Raw genomic sequence first — 23,736 nt, 5'->3', positions numbered from 1 at the left:
CAGAGTTTATCTCACTTCCGCCCTTCATAGCTTTAATGGTCCTTCGTAGCTTTAATGTTCCCGGTAGCCGCTAAGCATCCCTTGGCTTAAACACATTTAGAGCCCACTGTATACATTCATAAACCATAGTTTTGGGTAATAGGAAACATGTTAATTTAGCTTTTATCTGATGGTGAATTGCATCAGTTGTCTCCACACATATTCATGTAGATAGAAAGCGTTGCATAAGACTAGTGTTGTTTTTTCGGTACACGCCAGCCTCCCTCATGTCTGAACTGCTCGGCCTTGCCTGCAGCAGGTACGTTTGCATTCTCATGTCCGGTGCTGTCTTGGTGAGTCAGCTCATGCAACCACCTCTGCTCCTGTTGGCTCTGCACCATAACCCCATGCCACAGTCACGGAGTGCCATCCTTGTAAGCCGGGCTAATTGCTTCACAGGTGCCTTGTCCCCTCGCCCCCTCTTTTGTGTGCTGCATGTCACCCCTGCCTGTCTGCAGGCATTGCCAAGGCTTTGTTTACTATAAACACGCCTCTGAGGATTGTTATTCTGAGAGCCGTCATTGTTTTCGTCATGCTACAGCGCTATAACTGTGATGTGATCCTTCAGAGCAGTGTCAGCTTGACCGTGAACTGTCAGTGACACAAGAAAGCTTCTTCTGCACTATCAAAACTTTCAGCAGCTCTTTGAATTCATTTAAAAACAAACCTGTTAAAAGATATAGGCTTGGATAAATGCTGAAGAAATCTTCTATCACGGACCAACTTAACATCATAAAAGCTGATTTGTCTGTTGCCACAAAATGTCAGAATGTGATGAATCTAATAGAAGCAAAAACAATGTGATGTCTCTGAATAGACACTTAAGGCTGACATGTTAATACACTGTAAATACATGGAGGTTATCAAAAGGTTCCTAAGTGCCTGTGTGTGTGTGCAGCATCTCTGCGCAGCCAACATCACAATCTGCAGCAAGCAGTAGGTCTCCGTGCTGTCTTAATGTGCCCGCCTGTGCGGTTAGCCTCTGAGAGGCTGGTCGGAGCAGTGATTACACCACCTCCCTTCTTCCCTCCATCTCTGTCTCCCTCTGTGCCGCCTGAACTCGTAGCCCCTGAGTTTGAGGATAAGTGGCTGTAATTAGTTTTTTTTTTTTCCTTTTCCCTCTTCCAGCCATGCTTTAGCCTTTGCATCCATTGATCAGAGGTCCGGAAGTGACCAGCCACGTTAACAGAATAACACCTACGCAGGCATTCGGGTTTGGAAATGTTTTTATCCTTCCTCAAGGTGAAGCTTCACGGTTGCTGTCGCCTTTGCGTGCACAAAGCGCTAACATTCATCATTTTTGACATTTTTACCCGCGCACACGTGCTTTTTTTTTTTCCCCCTTGTTGTTCCTGTTTGTCTAAAGCATTTCTCCCCAGTTGGACGGAGTGGTGGCCGCTCCTGAATATTCAAATTATAACCACACATCCACAAAAATAAATGTTGACAGTGGATTTGGCCCTCCCTCCACTTTGTTTGCCTTATGAATCACGGTATTGCGTGTCGGCCTCTGTGCCAGTGTTTGCTGTATTTCTAATAATATTCTGTAACAATAAGAGCTTCCTCTTTACTGTAAATGTTTACGGATAAACATCCTGACAGAAGAAGTAACAATTATATTTTCATAGACGCCATGAAAATGTGCATTTTCAGAAGGGATTGATTGGATTTTGTGTGTGAATGTGAAAGCTTGGAAGCAGAATGCATTTTTTTTTTTTCATTGTGTAGTTTGTCTGAGTCAGTGAAAACAAACAGCCTTTGTGAATCTCTACAGAGGAAGTCAGTTGAGGACGCACACATAAAGAGTGAGGGTTTGAGCGCAAGTGCCAAAGTTGGGATGGCGTGTCCCTCGCGTATGTCTGTATGGGAAACTATACCGTGTGTACATACGAATGTGTGACTTAGGTGGCGCTTCATGCGTGTTTGCCGCCGTGGGGCTAAAATAGCTGGGGCTCGGGTCCCTCTGAAAGGACCCCAGTGTGCGAAGTGGCACTCTTTTTGAAACTGACTGACGTGGCTGGTGGACAAACAAAAGGTTTTGTTTGTTTGACCTTGATGTCCGGCGCTTATTAAGTATGTGTGTAAACAATTGACAGGCATGTTTGTGTAAATGCATGCGTGCACGGCAAATGTGAGAGGTGGTGGGCTGAAAGTTTACTCTGGTTCACTGGGAACGGCTTTGTTTGGATAGCACGGGTGATTGGCAACGAGCGCTCGGACTGACGGTGACAACCAGTGGCATCTTCTAATGAGGCTCTGTTTCTGTTGGCTTTTTAATGTGGAAGTGAGAAACGTACACATTTGTATGTCAGAGGTCCAGGAATCACTTAACGTGTACATGCAGCTTTTTTCCTTCCTGTGAGCGCGATACCGGAGTAAATTCACCTGACTTTCTACTTTCCTGAACATTAAGAAGTGTGTGGTTGGTTAATAAACTCTTTAAATGAACCATGTGAGCACAGATCCTTCATATTTTCAAGCTGAAGGACTAAACAAACATAGAAAAAAAAAAAACTTAACGTCCAGCTCTCAAACAAGTCCTTACAAGTGCAGAGATGCATCCAGTGTGAGCCAGTGAAGCACCAGCATGTCTGGCCTGGCCACACCCTTTCTTCTCTCCCTGCTGTCCCGTTGAGTGGTGTCAAGTTTCCTCCCGCACAGAAAACCTGCCCGGTACCAAAGATGTCATTGGCTATCTCAGCAAGTAACTGCAACTCCATCGCCACCTCATTGGTCACTGGGGATGCCCGGACATCCATGATAGGCTGCGGGGGCAGGGGGGGGGCTTTGCACTGGTTTCATGGTATTGATCAGAGCAGAGGGGCTCGGCATGGTGCAAGGTGGTTTTCCCACTGAGGAGATATTGATCAGAAGAGACTTGAATGATGCACGGGAGGTTTTGATCTTGAAGTCCTAAATTTATTAGGCTGCATGCATTTGATGACTCAGTTTCCCTTTTGTTTTTGACTTTGCTTCAACAGGTTTTTCTTGACATCACCCACCTTTCACACACCTTCTCAAGTCGAGCACACTTATATCAATTTAGAGTGCAAAATTAAGCTTCCAAGTAGTTCAAATGCAGTAGCGTGCTGACTGTGTTTGATCACAGCATGCTGTATTCCAGTCATATGTCAAGTTGGCACCAGATTAGTATGTTTTTTCTTATTTCTCTAGTGTTTCTGTATGAGGGCCCGTGCTACTGTTGTACATTGTAACACGTAAACTGCAGGGTTGTTTACTTGTTGCAGACGTATAATCTGATTGCACTTGTACCCTAGTTGTTGCATGTCAACCGCGCTTAAGCGGGGATATTACCTTTGCTATTTTTATTTTGCTCTCACTATCCATATTTCAGTATCACGACAGGCCTGTGCTGCCTCACTGGATTAGTCACATAAAGCAGATTAAATGTTGCAGGCAAACAAACGTTAATCGTTTTGTATCAGGCACTTTTTTTTTTTTACAGATTGTCTCTAATCTCGAGTTTTTGAGTTAATTGCGACAAAACTGGTGTGTACTTTGGACGTATCGCTGTCTGTATTTTGTCAGACATGCCCTTCCACATTAGACGACATCGGTACATTTCCAGCATTGCACTTTGCGCTTGCAAGTTGCAAAATGTAGAGTTACTGCTCACTGCTCAGTAAAAGTGGACACGCAAGCGCGCACCAAGTGAATAAATCCTTGCTGCACGCTACTCGTGTCGCGGGGGGGGGGGGTTGCTCTCTGATGTTTGTATGGATTTATGTAAACACTATATTTGGGAGGCTTCCTACACACTTCTCTCCCACCACAGCTACGACTAATGCTCTGGTGATCTCTGGCTCTCAAAATCTCAGACACATTTTATGTTTCTGGTGTTGTGCTAATGCTCTTATCCAGTATGTACAACTATAAAACAGACTTAAGTCGTCAGTGTGCAAACATTACAAGCAACCACAAACCAGTATGAAGTGTAATGCTGAGTGCCACTGCCAATGCTGCAGTGCCCGGGTAGCTGATGTAACTGTAAGTGTTCATGTGTCTGATTTGGTTTGGCCGCTGTTAAAGAATATAGAAAGAAAAATGACCTTGAAATAATTACATCATTTTACTGTCATCAGAAAAACTGCCTGAATTTAAATTTTCTTCGACCGTTTTTTTTTTTTTGACATTTTCTGTTCCCTTTCTGGCTTTCTTCTCTTGCAGTGGATGTGAGCACAGCAACGCTGCCCACGCAGGTGCCCCCCACCACCACAGCCATCCTTCCCATGGACCTGCGCATAGTGGACCACCCTCACCACCAGCAGCCCCCCTTTGGCCTGGTCCCCCAACCCCACCCCACTCCGGTCACCTCCACAGCTTGTCCCGCGTCCTCCGAGACGGGGCGTGGGCCAGTCATTGGTAGGTGGTGGTGATGCCTGGTTGTTTTATTACATCCTGACATTTTTCTACAGTGCACTCTCCTCTCTATGCACTGTGGTTGATGCGGTCTTCAAACCCCCCTACAGGCCACCAGGAGCAGCACTTGCAGCAGGAGCTAGTGGTTCTCAAACACAAGCAGCAGCTCCAGAGGCAGCTCCTGATTGCAGAGTTTCAGAGGCAGCATGAGCAACTGTCAAGACAACATGAAGTCCAACTGCAAGAACATATCAAGGTGAGTTCCTCTCCTCTCCTCTCCTCTCCTCTCCTCTCCTCTCCTCTAATCTTCACAGGCTCTTTGGCAGGATAAAGGAGTTGATGTGATCTGAATTTTTTGGCACAGATGTTTCCTGAAAGGCAGCTCTCTGTACAAGACGCTCGTGTTAAAGCTGTCAGCATACCTCCAGTGGAGGGTTGTACATGGGGCAATAGCCACAAACAGATACAGAGCACACCTCGATCCAAACCTGGGGGAGGAGGAGTGTATTTTTTTGTTTACAGAATGAAACTTTGCTGCATTTATTTGTTCGGTGTCCTTGACTGACTGTTAACTGTTTTCGTTTATTTTTGGCCCTACATATTACACAAAAGGCTCCATACACTTGTGAACTATTTGTCTGCTTCTGCTAAGTTGGCCATTTGGTTGACGCGCAGAAATCAGGTACAGGCACTATGGAACCGGTGCTGGCTCTGGAAGGACTGCTAAAGGCTCGTATGGTAGATGGTAGACGATATACAGGCCTTCAGCGATAAATGGGCTGTTGGCGTTTTTTTATGTTCTTTGGGTGAAAACAAAGAGTTGGTTTTGTTTTTTTTTCTTTCTAATTTATGAAAAAAAGAATCCTTCATGTAGTTTGTAATGATGGTTTTTGGAATGATTTGTTTCCCTGTACTGGGTCAATAAGAGAATTTTTGAAACCGCAAAAAAAAAACCTCTCCTGTCCTTTCCACCTTGTGAACGAAAGGAGGAAAATAAGTGCATGTGTACATTTAATTGGGCATGGTGTACCGTAATTTGACCTGGTAACAGTATTTGGCTGGTTGGTTATCTCCATGGGAACCTTGCCCCAGTAAACCTTGTGTGAATGCAGCTCTAAAAAGCCTCACTCTGGTGTTGCTACGACCACAAAACCGTCAACAAGGATGATCGCCTTGAACAGAAAATAACTCTAATGTGTGTTCTCCAATCTGTTCACTCTCCACTTCAACACCGCTGTCATTATTGAACTCGAGCCTCCTCATGTAATGCGTTTGATTCTTTAAAGTGCTCTGGCTGCACCTTGTCCAGACAATATGTTTCACCTTTTTGCAGCAGTTTGATATTGTGTTGTGCTGTGTCTGCTCGTCCCATCTGCTCCTTCAATATCCTCGCCCTCTTCTCTCCACTAGCACCAACAAGATATGCTGGCGCTCAAGCACCAACAAGAGCTGCTGGAGCATCACAGGAAGATTGAGCAACAACGTCACGAGCAGCAGCTGGAGAAGCAGCAGCGGGAACACAAACTCCAGCAGCTCAAAAACAAGGAGAGGGGACAAGAGAGTAAGTAGAAACTGCAAGAGAGAGTTTTTTTTAAAAGACAGTGAGCAGCATATTATCAGGGAGATAGTGTGCGGTTGTTGTCATAGAGTAAATGAATAGCATCTCATGTAAAACATAATGAATAAGATATAAAAACTCTTAAAGCTACTGTTTTTGTACTCCAGTGGACTGAAAAGCCATCATGTTTGACCGTGCATATACCCACTCTCCTGTATGCTGCTAACATCTGTTGTACCTGTGCTGAAACACTGTCATATTAACACAGCGGGTGCCAGGGAGACTTGGCTGTCCTAACCCCTCCATCACAGCGCCTGCACCTCTTGCGCAGCAGTCAGAACAACCTGACCTCACACGTTCACTGCAGGGAATATCAGAATAAGGCGACCAAGGCCAGGTTAGAGGAGCAAAGAAGTGGCATCCTTGTCCTTGGTTTTATAATGTCTCGTTTCTCCCTGCTTCTCATATTGACTCAGGAACAAAATGACGGCAATAAACTTAACACAGGCAGTTCTCTTTTAAAGGGAAAGCTTATGTCAACTGTGGTTTTACCTCTGCTGTGTTTGGCTGTTATTACATCTAAGATTCCAAAACTATGGTTGTTTGGACACATGGTATTTTGGTTGTGATAAGACCAATAAATGCCACTAATATAGTTGCGGATTTTTCTGGCAGAAGGAAATGTTAGTGGCATTTATTTCAGCAGTCCCAAGCAAATTGCTTTATTTGGTCCTGTAATTGTTTTATGCTACACGAATGGAAGGCAACATTAAAGGCTCGACTTTAACTATGCAAAGCACTTTGAATTGTCTTGACTATAAAGATAAGTTCGCCCTACACGTTAGTAAAAATGTTTTTTCATCCACTCACTCCACTTTTCATCATTCAATGGGTTTTCTCTATATTTTTAATATGTTTTACATTGTATATTAAAACACATGAAATTACACAGTGTTTATAAGTGTTAAACAAACCAGAATATCTTCTGTATTAAACATTATTAGTAGCCATCCTTTGCTTTCATGACCGTTTTGCATACTCTTACTGCTCTCTGTCAACTTTAGGAGTTAGTCACCTGGAATGGTTTTCCAACAGTCTCGAGTAAGTTCCCAGAGGTGTTTAGCTCTTGTTGGTCTCTTTGCCTTTGCTCCGTGGTCCAACTCATCCCAAACCGGCTCAGCTTGGTTTAGTCCAGGTGATTGTGAAGGCCAGGTCATCTGACACAGCACTCCATCCCATTCCTTGGTTAAATAGTCCTGACATAGCCTGGAGGTATGTTGACATATACTCAGATGGGTTGGGATGAGTTGGACTGCTCAAAACCTCTGGGAACTCCTTATAGATTGTTGGAGAACCATTCTATGACGGCTTCATGTAGCCAACTGAGAGACTGCCAAGAGTGACAGAGTGACCTATCCTCCACAATTACCTAACCTTTGGATCCAAAATACACACTCTTGGCATTCTCTCAATGCCAAGAGTGTGCAATGCTGTTATTAATGCAAATGTAGCTGTTTTGAAGAATCTAAATTACATAATTTCATTTGTGTTCCTTCATGTAGAAAATAATAAAAATAAAGAAAAATCATTGAATGAGAAGGTTTGTTAAACCTTTGACTTGTACTGTATTTTGGATATGGCTACAAACACTTGCATTGTAATGAGTTACTTAGTCCATATTTGGAAAATAGTATTTCTATTCATACTTGCTGTGTGTGCATGTGTGTGGCAGGCTGCAGTGTAGTTCAGGACCATTATTTTCTGCCTTTAAAGTCCCCTTTCTCAATCATTCTCCACTAGGCAAAGTGAGCCTACAGTCTGATGTCTAGAGAAAGAGCACTGGATAGTAAACAGGGGATGCTTTGTTAACTACTGCACTAAATTGCAAAGAAGGCAGTCTCATAAAAGCCAATTTGCTTGCAGACATATTGGGATGTCAGCACTCTCAGCTGCACCATGATTTAGAGAACATCTATTAGCTGCCGCCACTTCCACATACTGAATTTACCGTTTTTTCTTATCACAAGCTCAACACATCACCTGCTATCACCCCCACTGTCACAGTCTAATAACAACACACCTCCACTGTTTTTCCATTTTTTTTGAAAACTCTCCCTCCCGCTCACTCACCTCCCTGGACAATTTGTTTGTAGCTGTGAAATGAGGGTGATAATTGAGGAGAGACCAGGAGCTGAGTGAAACTCCTGATGTGCGCCTATGAGGCGACTTGCAGAGCACGGATGTCGTCTCTGTGGGATTTCAGTGAAAGCGATGCAAAATTGTGCGCTCCGGTTGTTGTGGCTAGAACCCCATTCTATTTGTAGTGCGGATGGATATTGTTATAATCTTCTGTTGGTGTCACCGATTGGACCTGAGGCACGAAATTCTCATTAAATACTGTAAGATGTGTTTTTGTGTAGGTCTAAAGGGCTGTGTGTGTGTGTGTGTGTGTGTTTGTACGCGAAAAGAGAAGAATTCTGTGGAAAAACACACAGTCACCTTCGTTCACCGTTGTCCTGGCCTCTGTGTCTCTGTGTAGGTGCGGTCGCCAGTACAGAGGTAAAGATGCGACTTCAGGAATTTGTCCTGAACAAGAAGAAAGCCCTGGCTCAGCGAAACCTAAACCACTGTCTGCCCAGCGACCCACGCTACTGGTATGGGTGAGTGTCACCGCCCACCACCACAGAACCTAATACGACCAGGAGTGTAGCAAGAGCCAAGTGTATTTTACTGTAGAATCCATTTTTACATTAGTAAATAAATACTGATTAGATATTTTGGCGCTTAATGTCATATGATTCTGTGATTATTTGCCTTTTTAAAAAAAAAAATAATAATAATTTCTTGAGCATCAAATTTTGAGGTGCATAAGAGTATCTTTGTGGTTATAAAACACACACAGACTAAACAACTGCTGTGGACTGCACATAAAAAGCACACTACTTTATGACTATTTGTGTTCTGTCTTAAAAGATTTAATAAGGTCTTCTAGCTCTATACCTTCTGTGTATTCCTCCACCTTTGTTTTCAGATATCAGCATGCAGAGTTTTTTTGTGCGTTTACAAGTCTTTGATAGTTCTCCTCTTTTTGCTTAGATAAGAAAAGGCAGCAACTCAAACGGCGATGAGCGACATAAAAAGTCTCTCATCGTCATGGTTTTGCAAACATGGCAAACCCTGTGGTGTTGTGAACCCCTGTTGTGTGGGCGTCTGTCACTGATGTGCTTTTGTGCGCACGTCAAGTTTCCAACATCAACATTAGCCCCTCTGAGTTAAAGCGCAGAGAAAATATTGAGGCAATGAGGCTTTCTTCTGCCAGTGTTTGCTGCGGGTGATTGACAGCTGGCTCTCTTTGAGGTGTGTCGTGGTGTGCGCGTGTGTTTGAAGTGGGCAGAGAAAAAAAAGACAATGGCACCGCTCCTCCGCTTTAAATATTTGAAGAGGCTTTAAGCAGTCAGGCGTTTCAGCCGAGACAATCTGAGGACTGTGCTGCCAGTGGATCTATATCACCGTTTCCTATTTCTGTAGTCTTCTCACCTTTTCTTCTACCTGTTGGTATTCTCCTCCGTTCTCTCCACCTTTTTTTCTGCGCTTCTTCATACAGCAAACCAGACCTCAACATCTTTTCTGTCTTAAAGTGATAACGACAAAGAAGGCTTTAAGCTTTCATGAGTAGTCCCCTTTTCTCTATTCTTTGCCTCTCTCTTCATTCCACGCACATTGTTGTCCCGACTCGGCTGTGTTTTTGACCTTGGAGGTATATAGGAGCTGTCTTTTCACTTCCTCTTGTGTTTGTGTATGAACAGTCAAATATAGTATTTGAGCCAGACCTCTCTTGGACTAAATTACTTAAGTTTGATGTTATATGAAAGCTTTTAATTAACTGACTACTTCTTTGTCTTTTGTAGAAAAACCCAGCATAGCTCTTTGGACCAGAGCTCCCCTCCCCAAACAGCATTGTCAGCGTACAACCATCAAATGCTGGGCACATATGACTCAAAAGACGACTTCCCTCTCCGCAAAACAGGTACGGAATGAAAGGCTTTGCTGACGTACAACTCACTCTGACATCCGCATTCCTCCTCTTCTTTGCCTCTTGAGAATAGCGCACTAATCTCCTTTTTTTCCTGCTTTAGCAACTGAAAGTATAATTGGCTTATTAGGTTTCCCAGTCAGGAACCAGGAGTCAGCCACGGGAGGATTAATAGGAGCTCCTAAAATATTCATTCAAAAAAGGTCTCAAAAGTTATTTCATGAAGTCTTTTCAACCATTCTTATGTAAATGAGAGGGAGGGGTGATTTCTGTCTGAGTTTGATGAAAATATACAGTTAATGTGGAGTGAAGTTTGGCCAGTTAGCCTAGCTTAGCATAAAGACTAGAAACAGAAGGAAACAGCTAACTTGGCTATTTCCAGAGGATGCAAAGTTAATCTGCTAACGTGACGCATGATATTGATTTTATTTAATCTGAAAGGTCTAAGTGTAGAAATGAAAACGACAAACAAGTCGCCAGGAAATTGAAAGTCTTAAGCAGGGCATTGATCCCAACCAGTAGTAATCCTAAATAGCTCCAAGATTCTACAGTCAGTGAAAGTGGAAGTAGTTGAGGATTTGAACCTGAAATGAATGAATTACTTATGGTCTGCCTGGCGTAGAATTTTAATTTTTGACACAGATATTATCCAACACCTTCTGTCACGCTTCTTCGCAGATGTCATTGACCATTCTGTTCAACATTATAACTCTTTAATAGCTTTGTGAAATGTCCTCAAAGGCATGAAAAACTGCAGTCCCTGCCTTTTAGATGCACCAGACTATGTCCATCTGTCCACATTAAGTATGGCCAAGTTGTGATTATTCACTTAGCGTCAGCAGCTGCTTTGGCGGTATCTCTGGCTGCTTTCACAGCTGGAGGCCAAACTCTGTGTACTCTGCACTCTTGCCCACCCGCTGCGAGCTGGAGGCAGGAATTATATTTATTTCCTGGCACACACGTTCACTGTGCGAGTTTCAACTTTCAGTGACACTTAGGTGAGGTGTAATTCAGGAATTTTCTTCTGAGAAATATTCACCACTGACGGAGTCACACTTCTTACCGACACAGACCTTAACAAATAGCATATTAAACACATATCACAGTGCATATGTAAAGACGATGACATGTTTTTAGGAGGAATGGGTTTTGAGAGTGCAAGGCATTAGCCATTGTCTCTGTCGGTTGTGCGAGGCACAGAGAATGCTGACTGCACACAGACACACACAGCTGTTGAGGAACTGTTGTGTCAATAGTGAGCAGACATAGATCAGATTAGGCTCGCTGACAGATAGGAACTCTGTTCTAGAGGAAGCGTGTGACAGTGGTCTCTGACGACTGGAACTATCATGCATGACGTTTTTGCCACATTCTGCTCACACATCCATGTGAATTATCAATCTGTGTTAAAAGTTCTTTTTCTGTCTAGCAAGTTGAGGCATACAGTATATTACAACAGGGTTCATTGTCCAAGTCTGAGAGACTTTGTGAGGATGGCTCCCAGAACACAGAGGGCCACTTTGAATCCTGTGGCAGGAAGTCTGTAAGGCCTTCATGACAGAGGCAGTCTTGTCGTGCTGACCCTCGTTCCCCCTCGCTGTTTCACACACTATCACACACAGACATTCCTGTACCACACTTTGCGCTGAACAACAGCTATGTAGGATATCTGCATACAGGATTGCACTTTCATATTCTTTCATATCTTTACAGTTTGGCCGTCTTCTTAAATGCAGAGAACATTTAGCAAGGTAGCAAATCTCTGCCTTACTGCAGAAAAATGCAAAGTGGTGACTGTCAACATGAAAGTCTTCCTCCTGTCCTACATTTAAATCCATCAACCCGAGACTGGGCTTATCTCTTTTTATTTATTTCGAGACATCTTTCTTGTTTTGATCTAACACAGTGACTGATTTTTGCATAGATAGTTAGTACATCCAAAAATCTAAGTAAGCCAGTTGCACCCTCTCTGTGTATCGTTTAGTTAAAAACTATGACTAACTGTGGCTGGATTCCTTTTAAACGCCTCATTTAAACAGAAATTCAGCTGTAATGAGGTTTTCAGTCAAGTTTGAACTGGTTCTTTTGCTTTCATTTATTTAGAAAATAAGCAAATGAGCCAACTCCCATCTATTTCCATCACTCTGTTGATGTCTGTCTCATCTATTTATCTAATGTATCATCCACATGAGATGTTTCTTGGAAGCTGTGTTGACGAGTTTCAGCAAACTCCCATATTGATTTCAATAAATCTCCCTCCCCCATTCGCTTACCTTGGCAAAGCACCACGGCTTTCCCCAACTCCTGAAAGCCAGGACTCGTATCCGTCTAAACAGATGAGCAGCTGATCAATATGTTTGTATCAGAGAACCAGTTTCCTCGTCAAGTCCCTGTGGAAATATTGAGTACCACTTATGCAGACGTTTAATCTGGATTTTGTGCAGTTTTAATGGCTATCTTGAAGCGTAAGAGTGGATCACCGAGAGATCTTGAAAGTTGTTGTTTTTTTTTTGCCTTGAGCAGTTTTGTGTGACATATAGACACAAAAGGAATCACAAAAGCCGCAATGCAGCAATATGTCTTAAAAGATATGTAATTTAAAGCCAGATTTCAAGAGTAGCATGTCTTGATCATATAACACAATAAATAAAATATGATTCAGGCATGCTGCAGGCTAGTATGGAAATCTCCTTTTATCATCCAGGACTGTCGGCTGTAGAGCCCCAGCTATTTTTCCCCTTAGCAGTAAGTGTCAAGTCCATCATTACCGCTACAAAACCACATAAAAGACATGATGTTAGCTGCCATTGTGTCCTGACAACAACGGATGTGAAGTTAAATAACCGTTTTAGAAATGCTGCTGCTTTTTTAGGTCATAAACATCATAAAGCAGGACGGTAACCTGTGCGAGAATGGCTGCTCAAAGTGTGCCCATAAAGACTCAGCAGTGAAGGGCGGAGGAAGTAATTCCAGTGAAAAGAGAGAAGTGGGGAATTAGAGGAGGCGAGAGAGAAGGAGGGGATGATAGAGGTGAAGGAGGGAGTAAGGGCTGCAGTAAAATGCCAGCATCAGCAGTAAAACCAGTCTGGGCCCTCTGCAGCGAGTGTGTTCGCACGTGTGCAGGCTGGTGTGCTTTTGCCCAGTCGGCATTAACACCCTTCAAAGTCACTGTGTCCTGAGGTGAACACCCGCATGGCGACCGGTGCCCAGTAAAGTACACCCCTCCTGCTTCGGACTCCTTCTATGTCTCCTTTACTGTCCTCCCACCGTCCCTCTAATCTCCAATTTCTACTTAGCTTGCCTCTCTCTCCAATCACTCCTTTTATTCGTCCGTTTCGTAATCACTCAGGACACACAAACAACCTTGCACGCCCCTCCCTCTGTCTCTGTTGTCCTTGATTCTCCTTTCCTGGCTCCTACCAAATTGTCCACAGTTTCTATCACCTTTGTTGCCCAGATTGTTCTTCACAGTGGAGGCAAAGTTTCCTGTGACACCGAATTGACTTTGTAAAAACTACATGCAGTACTCTGTCCAACTTATTGATGGTAAAGGGCTCAGCATCATGGCTCATGTATTGCATTATGAAAATACCATCCAGAATAGTTATGAACATAGCATAAACCAGATTCTTAGGACAAAGGCTTGTTTAAAGATGTTCACAGATCAGATTTTGTTGAAAGCTTGGTTGTTTGGTAACTACAAACTTCAGCTAATGCTGATATTCATATAATGTTGTGTGTCCTTGTGCTGCGTCCGTAGAATATGTAATTGTAATAGAGAAAGTCAGATTGTTTTTTATTGACCATAATTGTTTTGGTAGTAATGTAGCTCTGCTCCTTCTTTCATAGTCTCCCTTCTCCCTGTGTGTCCTCCAGCCAACTAATGCATGGCATTTTATCCTGACCCACCCCACCCCTTTTAACAAAGACTTTGGAAGAGTGCCCTCCACTTAGAAGAAGCTCTTTTTTAAATAATTGACTTTCAGAAGGTCAGCAGCATTGTTCCCTTTAAAATCAATAGTGCATCGGAAAAAATGTTACAGATTGACAATCATCCCCACTGATGAGGAGATACAATGAGAGCTTGCACCTCTTTGGAGTGCATTAAACTTCATCCTCTACCCCACTGTGATTAGCATTCCAGGGGCCAGAGGGTTTGTGATGACCCAGAATACGTCTTCTAATACAGAGTAAACCACTACAGTACACAAAGAAGAATTAATTGCTTCCACTTGGCTGTACCAACAACTCCCACCTCCTCCTCTGAGGCTTTTGAACGTAACATGGCCTGTTTGATACAAGGTCATGGGACGAGCACAGGGTCAACCGTTGGTCAACCATCCAGCTTTAACTAATTGAATGGACGGAAGGAAGCCAGTGGAGGAGTGGATAAAACTGCCTGTGTTTGGTACAGTCTGGCACAGAGACACCAATGCAAGACTGTTCAGATAGCATCAGAGTCTGTCCCTCTACGTTTGCCTCTTCTTGCCCTCATGTGGCGTATGCTAATGCACCTCCACAGCACACGCGCCATCCAGAACAGGAGGATATGTTTGCAGGCAGAGGCCCTATATATGTAGAACCACACATTCAACATCATAAGCATACACACACACATAAACACACCCACACACACACACACACACACACTGGCTGTTTTTGTTATTTTGTAATTGGAAGTGTCTGGAAACAAGCAGTGTTCATTAGCAGAGCGTGGAGGCAGCATCATTAAGCATGGGGTCAAGAAAGCTGCCAACTGGCAGCTTCCTCTGTTTTTGCACTCTTTCCCACTGTCACATGAGGATGGCTAACCTCAGCTCTTGAATCTGTCGGCCAGTGCATACAGTGTGGCCTATAGGGACAAGCTTGTTAGCACCATTACATGCCAACAAACAAGCTTGCGCTTGTGTGACCCAACGATCTACTAGAATAACAGCTTAGAGAGACTCTGCGATTTTTAATTCACTTCTAATTTTGGCTGTAACACATTCGTATTTTTAGAATCATGGGCTCAGTTGGAAATCAAAAAATGAACCCTGGCGCTGCTCAGATCTATCCACTTACTTATCTGCTACACGTGGTAAACTAGTCGTCCAGATTAATAGAAGGTCTTAATTGCCTGAGTTTCATATTACCGTATAATGAAACCTCTGTTGATGCTTGTCTCTTGTCAGCTTCTGAGCCCAACCTAAAGCTTCGTTCCCGGCTAAAGCAGAAAGTGACAGAGCGCCGCAGCAGCCCTCTGCTCCGCAGGAAAGACGGACCCATTACTACCGCCAAGAAGCGTTCCATGGACGTGGCTGGTGAGTAACCTTTTTCTTGGATTTTCTTTGTTGTTTCAAGGTGGTTTCTTGATCAAGTATGCAATGATCACATGGAAATAACTTAAAAAAAGATATTCCGCCTGGATCCTCATTAACTGGACTTTACCTAACAGTGTTGTATCTGTTGCTGCATTGCTGGTGTCTTTCGATGGCCACGATTACATTTTGTTACAGAAAGCTCTTTAGTCTGAATCAGCAGCTAGATGCATATTAGAAAACATGTAATGTGTAGTGTAATGTATTGTGTTTCATGTGTATTCTAGAGTCAGTATGCAACAGTGCCCCAGGCTCAGGTCCCAGTTCCCCCAACAACAGCTCCAGTAACATCCCCAATGAAAATGGAGTCACAGTCTCCACCAGCCCAGGAGAGGTAAACAACATGGCTGCCTATGTGTGCATGTGTATGGCTGCACAAATCATGCATGTGTATCTGTTGGCGTCGATGAGGCAGGTGACCAGAGGACTTTAGGATGTCAGATATCAGTTTTATGAAGGCCTCAGTCTCTGTCTTGTGTATGTCTGTGTGTGGTTGAGAAAGAAATAAAGTATTTACTGTAATGTGGATGTGGATGTGTGTGCCCAGGCCGCTCTGCTTCAGAGATTGGCTGCAAGAGAAGGCTCACTTAGCCAGCTCTCTCTCTATACTTCACCCTCTCTGCCGAACATCACCCTGGGACTGCCAGCCACGGGTCCTGCTAGCACTGTGAGTACAATTAATACACAATATAATATTATGATTAAATATAACATCATCTTTACTTAGCAAAACATTGACCAAGTGTGTAACTTGCATCACAAATGGTATTGGGATACACTGAGTGACTGGTTAGCTTTCCGCAGAGAAAAATGTTGGAATAATGAAGCAATCACGGAGTTTTCATTTTGGAAATCCACATGGAGACTGGAGTCTATTAGTGGATTTCCTCCCATCAGTGATTTTTTGGACATTACCACATCTTCTGTGTCTTTTTCCATCTTTCACCATCTCACTGCCTTTCTCTCTCATTTGACCCTCCCGACTGTCTGCCTCTCTCTGTTTCTGCCTGCCCCTTTTCTTGCCTCACCCTCGTGTCTCAATCCATCTCCTTGTAGGTGGTTTCAGCACATCAAGATGGTGAGAGTCATCTGGCACTGCCTGCGTTACAGCAGGGCATTCCACTGACCCCTCCTTTCCTGCCCACTGCCCACCTGCCCTCCTACTTGGCATCTTCAGCACTGGAGAGAGATGGTGCTGGAGGGGGCACGGCAGGTCACAACCCCCTCCTCCAACACATGGTACTGCTGGAGCAGAGCCACAGTCCTATGGGTCAGTACTCACCACAGCAAGCACAGTGTTTTCTTTACTACTCAGCCGGTCAGTGGCTGGTGTTTAAATTACTGACACTGTGTGAACCGCCAAAAGAATTCAGCACCGGAATACTACACTGTAAATTGTTATTATCATCTGGCCTTTTGTGTTTGTTGTGCATATACACAGAAACAGGTAATGGAACAGTTACAAGGCAGGGAGAGAATCACCATGGAAGATACAAAGCATGTGCTGATGCTAGTCAGTGATTTCATTCAAATGATTTGAAAAAGATTTGAGGATTTTGAGCTTTATGCGCATGGTATTTTTTACCAATGACCTCCCACACTTCGTTCTACACTGATGTAAAGAGTATGGCTATTTAATTCACTTTATTGCAAATGTGCTGAAGCGGTGAGCCTCAACAGTACAACTGTCCAAATACTTGACTGTAGTAAATACAGTATACATACAGTATACAGTAATTTTAAATCAGTTAACACAAATTTAAATAATCGGCAAGTAGTTCTTTGTTGAGCTAAATAACACCGCTCTTAGATGCGAGTAAGCGTTCTATTTTCATAACGTCCGTTTCGTTTCAGTAATTTTTGCACTCCTGAGCATAATTACAGGGATCCTAGGAGAACTGGCGCACAAAACATACAACACAAAGGATTATAAAAGGCCACTTCTACCGAGTAATTGTTTAAACTGCTTGGAAGTGAAAAGGAACACCCAGACAGTCTGTTGCAAATGTGTTTTAGGTGATAAAAATAGCCAAAGTTAAGCTAGATAATAACACATTGCAACTAAAATTTACATAAAATTTTCCTCACAACCAGTTTGTAAACCATTATGTAAATGTACTCCTTGAGCAGTCCCTTGTAAAGTCTTTGTATACCCATCTTATTACAAATGCTTATGACGATTGTCTTATGAATTTGCTATAGTTGGTCTGGGTGGCCTACCACTGCCATCACCCTCCGTCTCCAAGCTCGTGCGGGGCCACCGTCCCCTGGGGAGAACCCAGTCGGCCCCTCTGCCTCAGCAGCAGTGTGGACAGGCCCAGGCCCTGCAGCAGTTGGTGGTCCAGCAGCAGCACCAGCAGTTCCTGGAGAAGCACAAACAACTGTTCCAACAGCAGCAGCAACAGCACATCATCAACAAGGTATCTCCATCCGTGCATGTGTGGCATATAAGAAATAACAGCTGGGGCAGAGCGACCAGCTATGTGTGTGTGTGCGTGTACACATGCATGTGTGTGAGTTGTAGGAGTATTTGTCCTTCTGTATGACACTGATTTGGTTAATGCCTGTGAATCCTGTCTTTTCTCCAAGAGCAGGATGAATCAGGCTGCAATCAGCACGTCTTTTAGCCAGTTTTTCTTGTCTGTGCTCATTGTGTCCCTACTTCTTCCTGTCACCCTGGCAACTGTGCACTACAGGAAGCTGCCTCCATATATGTACACACAGGAAATGTGACTCATTGACTCTCTGTGGAAGTGTGTGTCTGCAAGGTGATGCTGGGTGTTTCGGCATTATAAAGTCATTGTAGAGAAGGAGATGATTGTTTTTGTATGCATTTGTGTGTGTGTGTGTGTGTGTGTGTGTGTGTGTGTGTATTTTTGTCCTATAATTCTCAGAGGATTACTCTCCATTATGTTGTGTTGTTGGGCTGTTCGTGACTCCCTTTGCTTGTGGACTACCGTTGTGAATCCAACTAATTAGTCAAGCTCTTGTGTTAAACCAGGTCATTTTTTTATATAACACTAAGAGTTGTGTTAATACTCTTTTCCAATAGAAATAAAATTACATTTGCGTGGCATTTTGAAAAACTGAATATTGTTTTTAAATTGTTATGATTACGATAAAATCATAATGTGCTATCACAAGATAACATTTATATTGCTTTGACACAAATGTTTATAGTAAATGTAAAGCTCCTCAAACCTGTTATTGAAGAAACCCATTGCCCAAGTTTCTCTTCGGATCACTAAGAACCTGGCCCTGTTGTATAATTTTACAACATTACAACACTGCAAATGATTTCCTTATTACTTTTGTGAGTCCAAAAACATAGAACAAGTATGAAAGTGTCTACTATATCTGTAACTTGTTTTATTCTTTAAATTTAGCCGCAGTTAAAACCGACATGTCCTATCTGTAGCAACAGTGTAACCATATTCCTTTACAATCTGTGGTGCTTTAGATTTTGCATCACTACTTTCTATTCTTAGATCAAATTATCTTATTAGTGACACAACTTTGGTAAAGACCTTTAAGAGACGGGCAGCCTTCCAAGCAGTCTCTTACCTTGTCATTTTCCCTTATTATTAATACTCACTGTCCACATGTATTGGTTTCTACGCGTATCTGGGTGTGAACGTGTGAGTGCGGGTATTGTTTTAGAGGCTACACAAGCTAATTTAGTTGGTCAGTTTTTCACTGCACAGTGACAATAAAGGTAATTCTAATTCTGTTTAAAATGAAATGAACCAAGTCAGCTTTTCAGAAGATCTACAGTTAACTTCGGTGAAAAGATGAAGTTATCACAGGAAAAACCCAATGTATAAGATGGCCATTGTTCGGTTAACCTGAGCCAGGAGACTCTTAGCTTAAATGATCTAGACTATTTCATAGTGAAAAATGTAACTTGTCATTTCAAACCCAGTACTCTAAATATCACAAAGCTTACACCAAAATACTTTATCAGGAAGAGGCTTTGACATGTAATAAAGATTTGGCAGTGTTACAATCAGTGCATGGATTGACTGAATGCTGATTTTAGGTATCTCACCTCCAGGTACCTAAAGGCATGCCGTCCATGCAGCAGTCCGCTTTCATCCTCTTATCCAAAGTTGGGTTGCATTGGCAACTGGCTAAACAGGGTGTTCCAGGGTTCCCTGTTCTCCATTTTAGGGATCCTGTGGTTGTTCCCAAGATGAATGAGATATGGTCTACTTGCCCTCCTTGTCTAGCTGGCTGTGCCTGGTAAACCCCCAAAGATGAGGTGCCTAGGAGGCATCACCAGACACCCGAACCACCTCAACTGGCCTCTTTGGACACAAGGGAGGAGCAGCTCTCCTTTGAGCTCCTCATTTCTAAATCTGGCCCCAGCCACCGTATGTAGGAAACTAATTTAAATTGATAGCTTTGTCTTACAGCTCAGCTTCCTCTTCACCCCAGCAGTCGGGTACAGCTCATGCATCACTGCCGGCACCACACTAATCTGACTGTCTATCTCGAGCTCCATTGTGCTATCACTTGTAAACAAGACCCCGACATAGTTGAACTTGCGGAGCACCGTGGCCTCAGACTCGGAGGTGCTGACTTCCATCCCGGCTATTGCCAACGTGACTGTAAACTGCCCCAGTGCGTACTGAATAAAATGGATCAATTTCTAAAATGGATTGGATCCTTTCTCATTTTAATGTACCATGTCGCAGTCTGGGCCTTTGTATCCCCAGTTGTCCCATTCTTACAGTAATAGGCCCCTTACCCCTTAAAGAGCATATTCAAGAGACACTTTAAAATGAGACCTAAGAAATATTGTTTGCTAAAAGTCAAGTTCCGGAAATCTACAATACACTTTCTGTTTGACATGAGGAAGTACAGTATTTCAGACAAAAACATATCTCTGCAGCATGATTTGAATACTAGTTTCGATAAGGATCACAACTGCCATTAAATGAGATTCTTACCCGTGCAGCGCTACTATTTACTATAGTTTACTTTATAAATATTATCTTTAGTTTGATTTGTTACCCCGCCCTTTAATATATACCACTTGAAACAAGATTCAACTGCACCCCTCCTTGTTCACATATTTTAGTCAGGCAGCAGGCAACAGTGAAATGGGGCCCTTCTAAATTTTGGCTTTAACAGTCAGACATACTGTATTGCCAGCAATGAAAGAATCTTGAAATACTTCCAGCCTGAGCCTGCTGCCTACCATTAATTACCTGAGACAGCAAAGACAATTTTGTGGTATACTCACTCACATTATATTGTTGTTGAAGTTTGTGAGTTTGAGAGATAGATACATAGAGTCAACTAGTGTCAAGTGTTTGTGTATACAACCATCTCCCCTTTCCACCTCCCCGCGCTCTCCATCTTCCAGCTGATTTAACAGGCTTATTTAGTGCCTGTCCCCCTTATGGTTCATATCCCAGCAACTATTTCCTCTGTTAAAAAGAAAGGGTTGAAAGAGTGAAAGAGAGAAAAACAAGAGAGCGAGGACGAGTGAGAATCAGTGCAGCAGGAGTGGATGAGTGTTTTGAGTTTGTTTGGAGAAGAGGGACTAGGATGAGGCAAGAGCCTGCTCTCTGACGTCAATGGACTGTTCCCTGGGCAATATGCCAGCCAAGTGTGTGTATGTGGGCGTGTGTGTGTGTCTGTGCATATTTGTGTGTGTGTGTGTGTTCCATGCACAAACAGTGGTCCAGTCCAATCATGACCTGCACATCAAGGCTGAGGTCTTTGACGACAGGGACAGGGACAGCTGCCACAACAAGATTACTACAATAACCCCTCTGCAGTTCTTCCACTCTTCCTCCCTCATGTCCTCTGCTCGGTTTGTCTTTTCTCTTGCAGGCTTGAGCGTGGTGAGCGATATGAATTACCAATAGTCATAGAAATTCTGTTTTCTATCTTAGAGCTTTAAATAAATAAAGGAGCAACGAGAGTCCAGAGTACAGAAAAGGTTTATCTCCATGTGTGCAAAAAGTAAGAGGGCCTGGCTAATGTTAGCTGTTGTTTGTTTAACCTTAAGGTCTTTTACATTGCGTTTGTACCCAGACAGATAGTTCATCTATTTTTGGAATGAAAAACATCCTAAATGGACCAACAATCATTTAACATGGCACAAGTTGTCTTGTCCTCAAACATTTTAGATCATGATGGATTTTCAATTGTAACCCAAACTAAATCTTTCCTCCCCTTATATTGTTGAAGCTAAATCTGTCTTTTTGTCCTGACAGGATTCTGTTTTTCTTAATAGTGATGCACTGAGTCTTAACAGCGCCAATTACTGCCTTCATCTCGGCCTGACGTTTATTTGAAAGTGTTCCATGTTTATATGGGCGCACACGACCGCATGGAAATCAGGCCCCTAATTATAGCGATGCCTTGTCAGACATTTGACCTGACCTCCTCTTTTCATCCACCAGATCATGTCAAAGCCGGGTGATCAGGTCTCTGCTGCAGGCTCCAGTGCCTCGGGGCCGGGCAGGCAGCACCAGAGTCACCCAGAAGAGACAGAAGAGGAGCTCAGGGAGCACCAGGGACTCTCCTCATCCTCGTCGTCATCCTCCTCTACTTCTGTGCAAGATACAGGGTTGCTACGGGGGATCGTCATCAAGCAAGAGCCTCCAGACCCCCAGGAGCAGGATGAGAGGGAGAGACAGACTGAGCAGGACTTTGTGTTTAAACAGGTAAGAATGAGGGCTGGGAAGGACAGGCGCAGATGGGAGTTGTAGTAGAAGAAGAGGCAGGGGGAAAAGAAAACTGGCCGGGAAGCTCCTGTGGGAAATGCTTGTGCCTTGGCAAAGATCCGTATGCTCAATCAAATCATCAAATGATTTGTGCAGTATTTGTGTGGTGATGACCAGAAGAGTAATAACAGTAATACACGGCATCTGAGCGCCATCATGGAGTTGAAATGGTTTACAACAGAATGACTCTGATTGGACAGTTCTAGCCAGGCTAAGTAGTAAAGAGGTGAAGAAAGAGGAAAACAAATGAAAAAAGAAGGAGGACTGAGATAAAGAATAAATAAAGGTAATTGGAGAATGACTGGACATGAAATTGGAGTCTGCTTTTCATATTAAAAATGATAAAATATTAGTCTTTCTTGCACCCAAAGGTGGCATCACATTTGACCATTGTGTACTGTATATACATGATGGTCCAAATGGACAGTAAGTAGACACTCCGGAGGATTTTCTTGCATTGGATTTACAAATAACACAAATGCAGTCTTGGATGTAATGGATGAAAACAGCCTGACATCAATGGCATATGGAGCTCATTTGATATGCCTTTCTTCCAGACTCAATGACCAGTGCAGTTTCAGCCCCCTCCAAACCAATTTTACTCCGCTTGTCTGTGGATGCATACAACGTACATTCTTCATCTCTGCGTTGCTAACAGTTAGTCTGTGGCCGGGCTCGTGCACAGTCAGGACACCACGTCCTCATCTGTCCAGCCCATCCCTACTGTCCGCTCAGCCAAATTCAATCAGGCGCTCCTCTCACTGTCGCCATGGCGCCCATAGTGTAGGCAGACACACCCATCAGAACAAAACAAGAGTACTGCTTGGTGAGAGTCTTTTGAGTGGAAAGATCACTGAGCAATGTATACAGATGCTTTCCAAGCATGTACTGTATCTGGTACTGTTAAATCGAATCATGTAAGTACATGTACTGATATATGAACGGTCACTCTGTTTCATTTTTGGTAAGCTGTGGTTGAGGAGGCTTACTTTATAATTATATGAAAAAAAAAAATCATAATGTGAATTTGAGACTATAGAGGTTTTCTATTTAGTATCCTTTATTGTCAACAGACAGATGTAGGTAAAGTTTTCAGCTGTAGGCTCACATGAAGAACTTGTGGTTAATAGCTTGTCATTTTAAAAAAAAAAGTGGTGCTCCATCATCAATACAGAACAGAAAGATGGTATGATAATGTAAAATTCAGTATTTGTATTTATTCAGGTTCCATTGTGTAGTATAGCAGCTTGGAATGTGCAACTATTTGGTGCCATCTTCTGGCATGATAAATATATTGCACACCAACTATTTTACATACTGTATCTGTATCTGTGTGTGTGTATGCAAGCAGCAGGCTCTGATGTTAGAGCAGCAGCGGATCCACCAGTTGAGGAACTACCAAGCCTCCATGGAAGCAGCTGGGTTATCAGTCAACTTTGCAGGACACCGCCCCCTGTCCAGGGCTCAGTCCTCTCCAGCCTCTGCGTCCTTCCCCATGGTTGTGCAGGAGCCACCAGCCAAGCCTCGATTTACTACAGGTGCTGATTGCAGATTTAAGGAAACCTTTTGCTGTAAACACATGCTGTAAACAACACGACGAGCCAACATACAGTAGATGTGTAT

At 43.2% G+C, this 23,736-nt stretch overlaps 1 protein-coding gene across 6 annotated transcripts in view; it reads left to right on the top strand.

Annotated features, from left to right (window-relative positions):
* hdac4 (histone deacetylase 4) overlaps positions 1-23,736 on the top strand; it is a 126,116-nt gene that overhangs the window by 69,483 nt on the left and 32,897 nt on the right. For 5 of the 6 annotated variants that reach the window (XM_084545524.1, XM_084545523.1, XM_084545527.1 and 2 more), the window contains 12 exons: positions 4,228-4,422; positions 4,530-4,675; positions 5,830-5,980; positions 8,517-8,637; positions 9,886-10,004; positions 15,185-15,313; positions 15,598-15,704; positions 15,918-16,037; positions 16,427-16,640; positions 17,573-17,790; positions 21,790-22,053; positions 23,462-23,651. In XM_084545524.1, the coding sequence (XP_084401650.1) occupies positions 4,228-4,422; positions 4,530-4,675; positions 5,830-5,980; positions 8,517-8,637; positions 9,886-10,004; positions 15,185-15,313; positions 15,598-15,704; positions 15,918-16,037; positions 16,427-16,640; positions 17,573-17,790; positions 21,790-22,053; positions 23,462-23,651 (1,974 nt within the window). The remainder of the gene's footprint in view (positions 1-4,227; positions 4,423-4,529; positions 4,676-5,829; positions 5,981-8,516; positions 8,638-9,885; positions 10,005-15,184; positions 15,314-15,597; positions 15,705-15,917; positions 16,038-16,426; positions 16,641-17,572; positions 17,791-21,789; positions 22,054-23,461; positions 23,652-23,736) is intronic. The other variant, XM_084545525.1, reaches the window with a different exon arrangement.

Source organism: Chelon labrosus (assembly GCF_963514085.1).
Source record: "Chelon labrosus genome assembly, chromosome: 5".
NCBI classification, from domain to species: Eukaryota; Metazoa; Chordata; class Actinopteri; order Mugiliformes; family Mugilidae; genus Chelon; species Chelon labrosus.
This window is presented reverse-complemented; position numbering and strand designations above follow the sequence as displayed.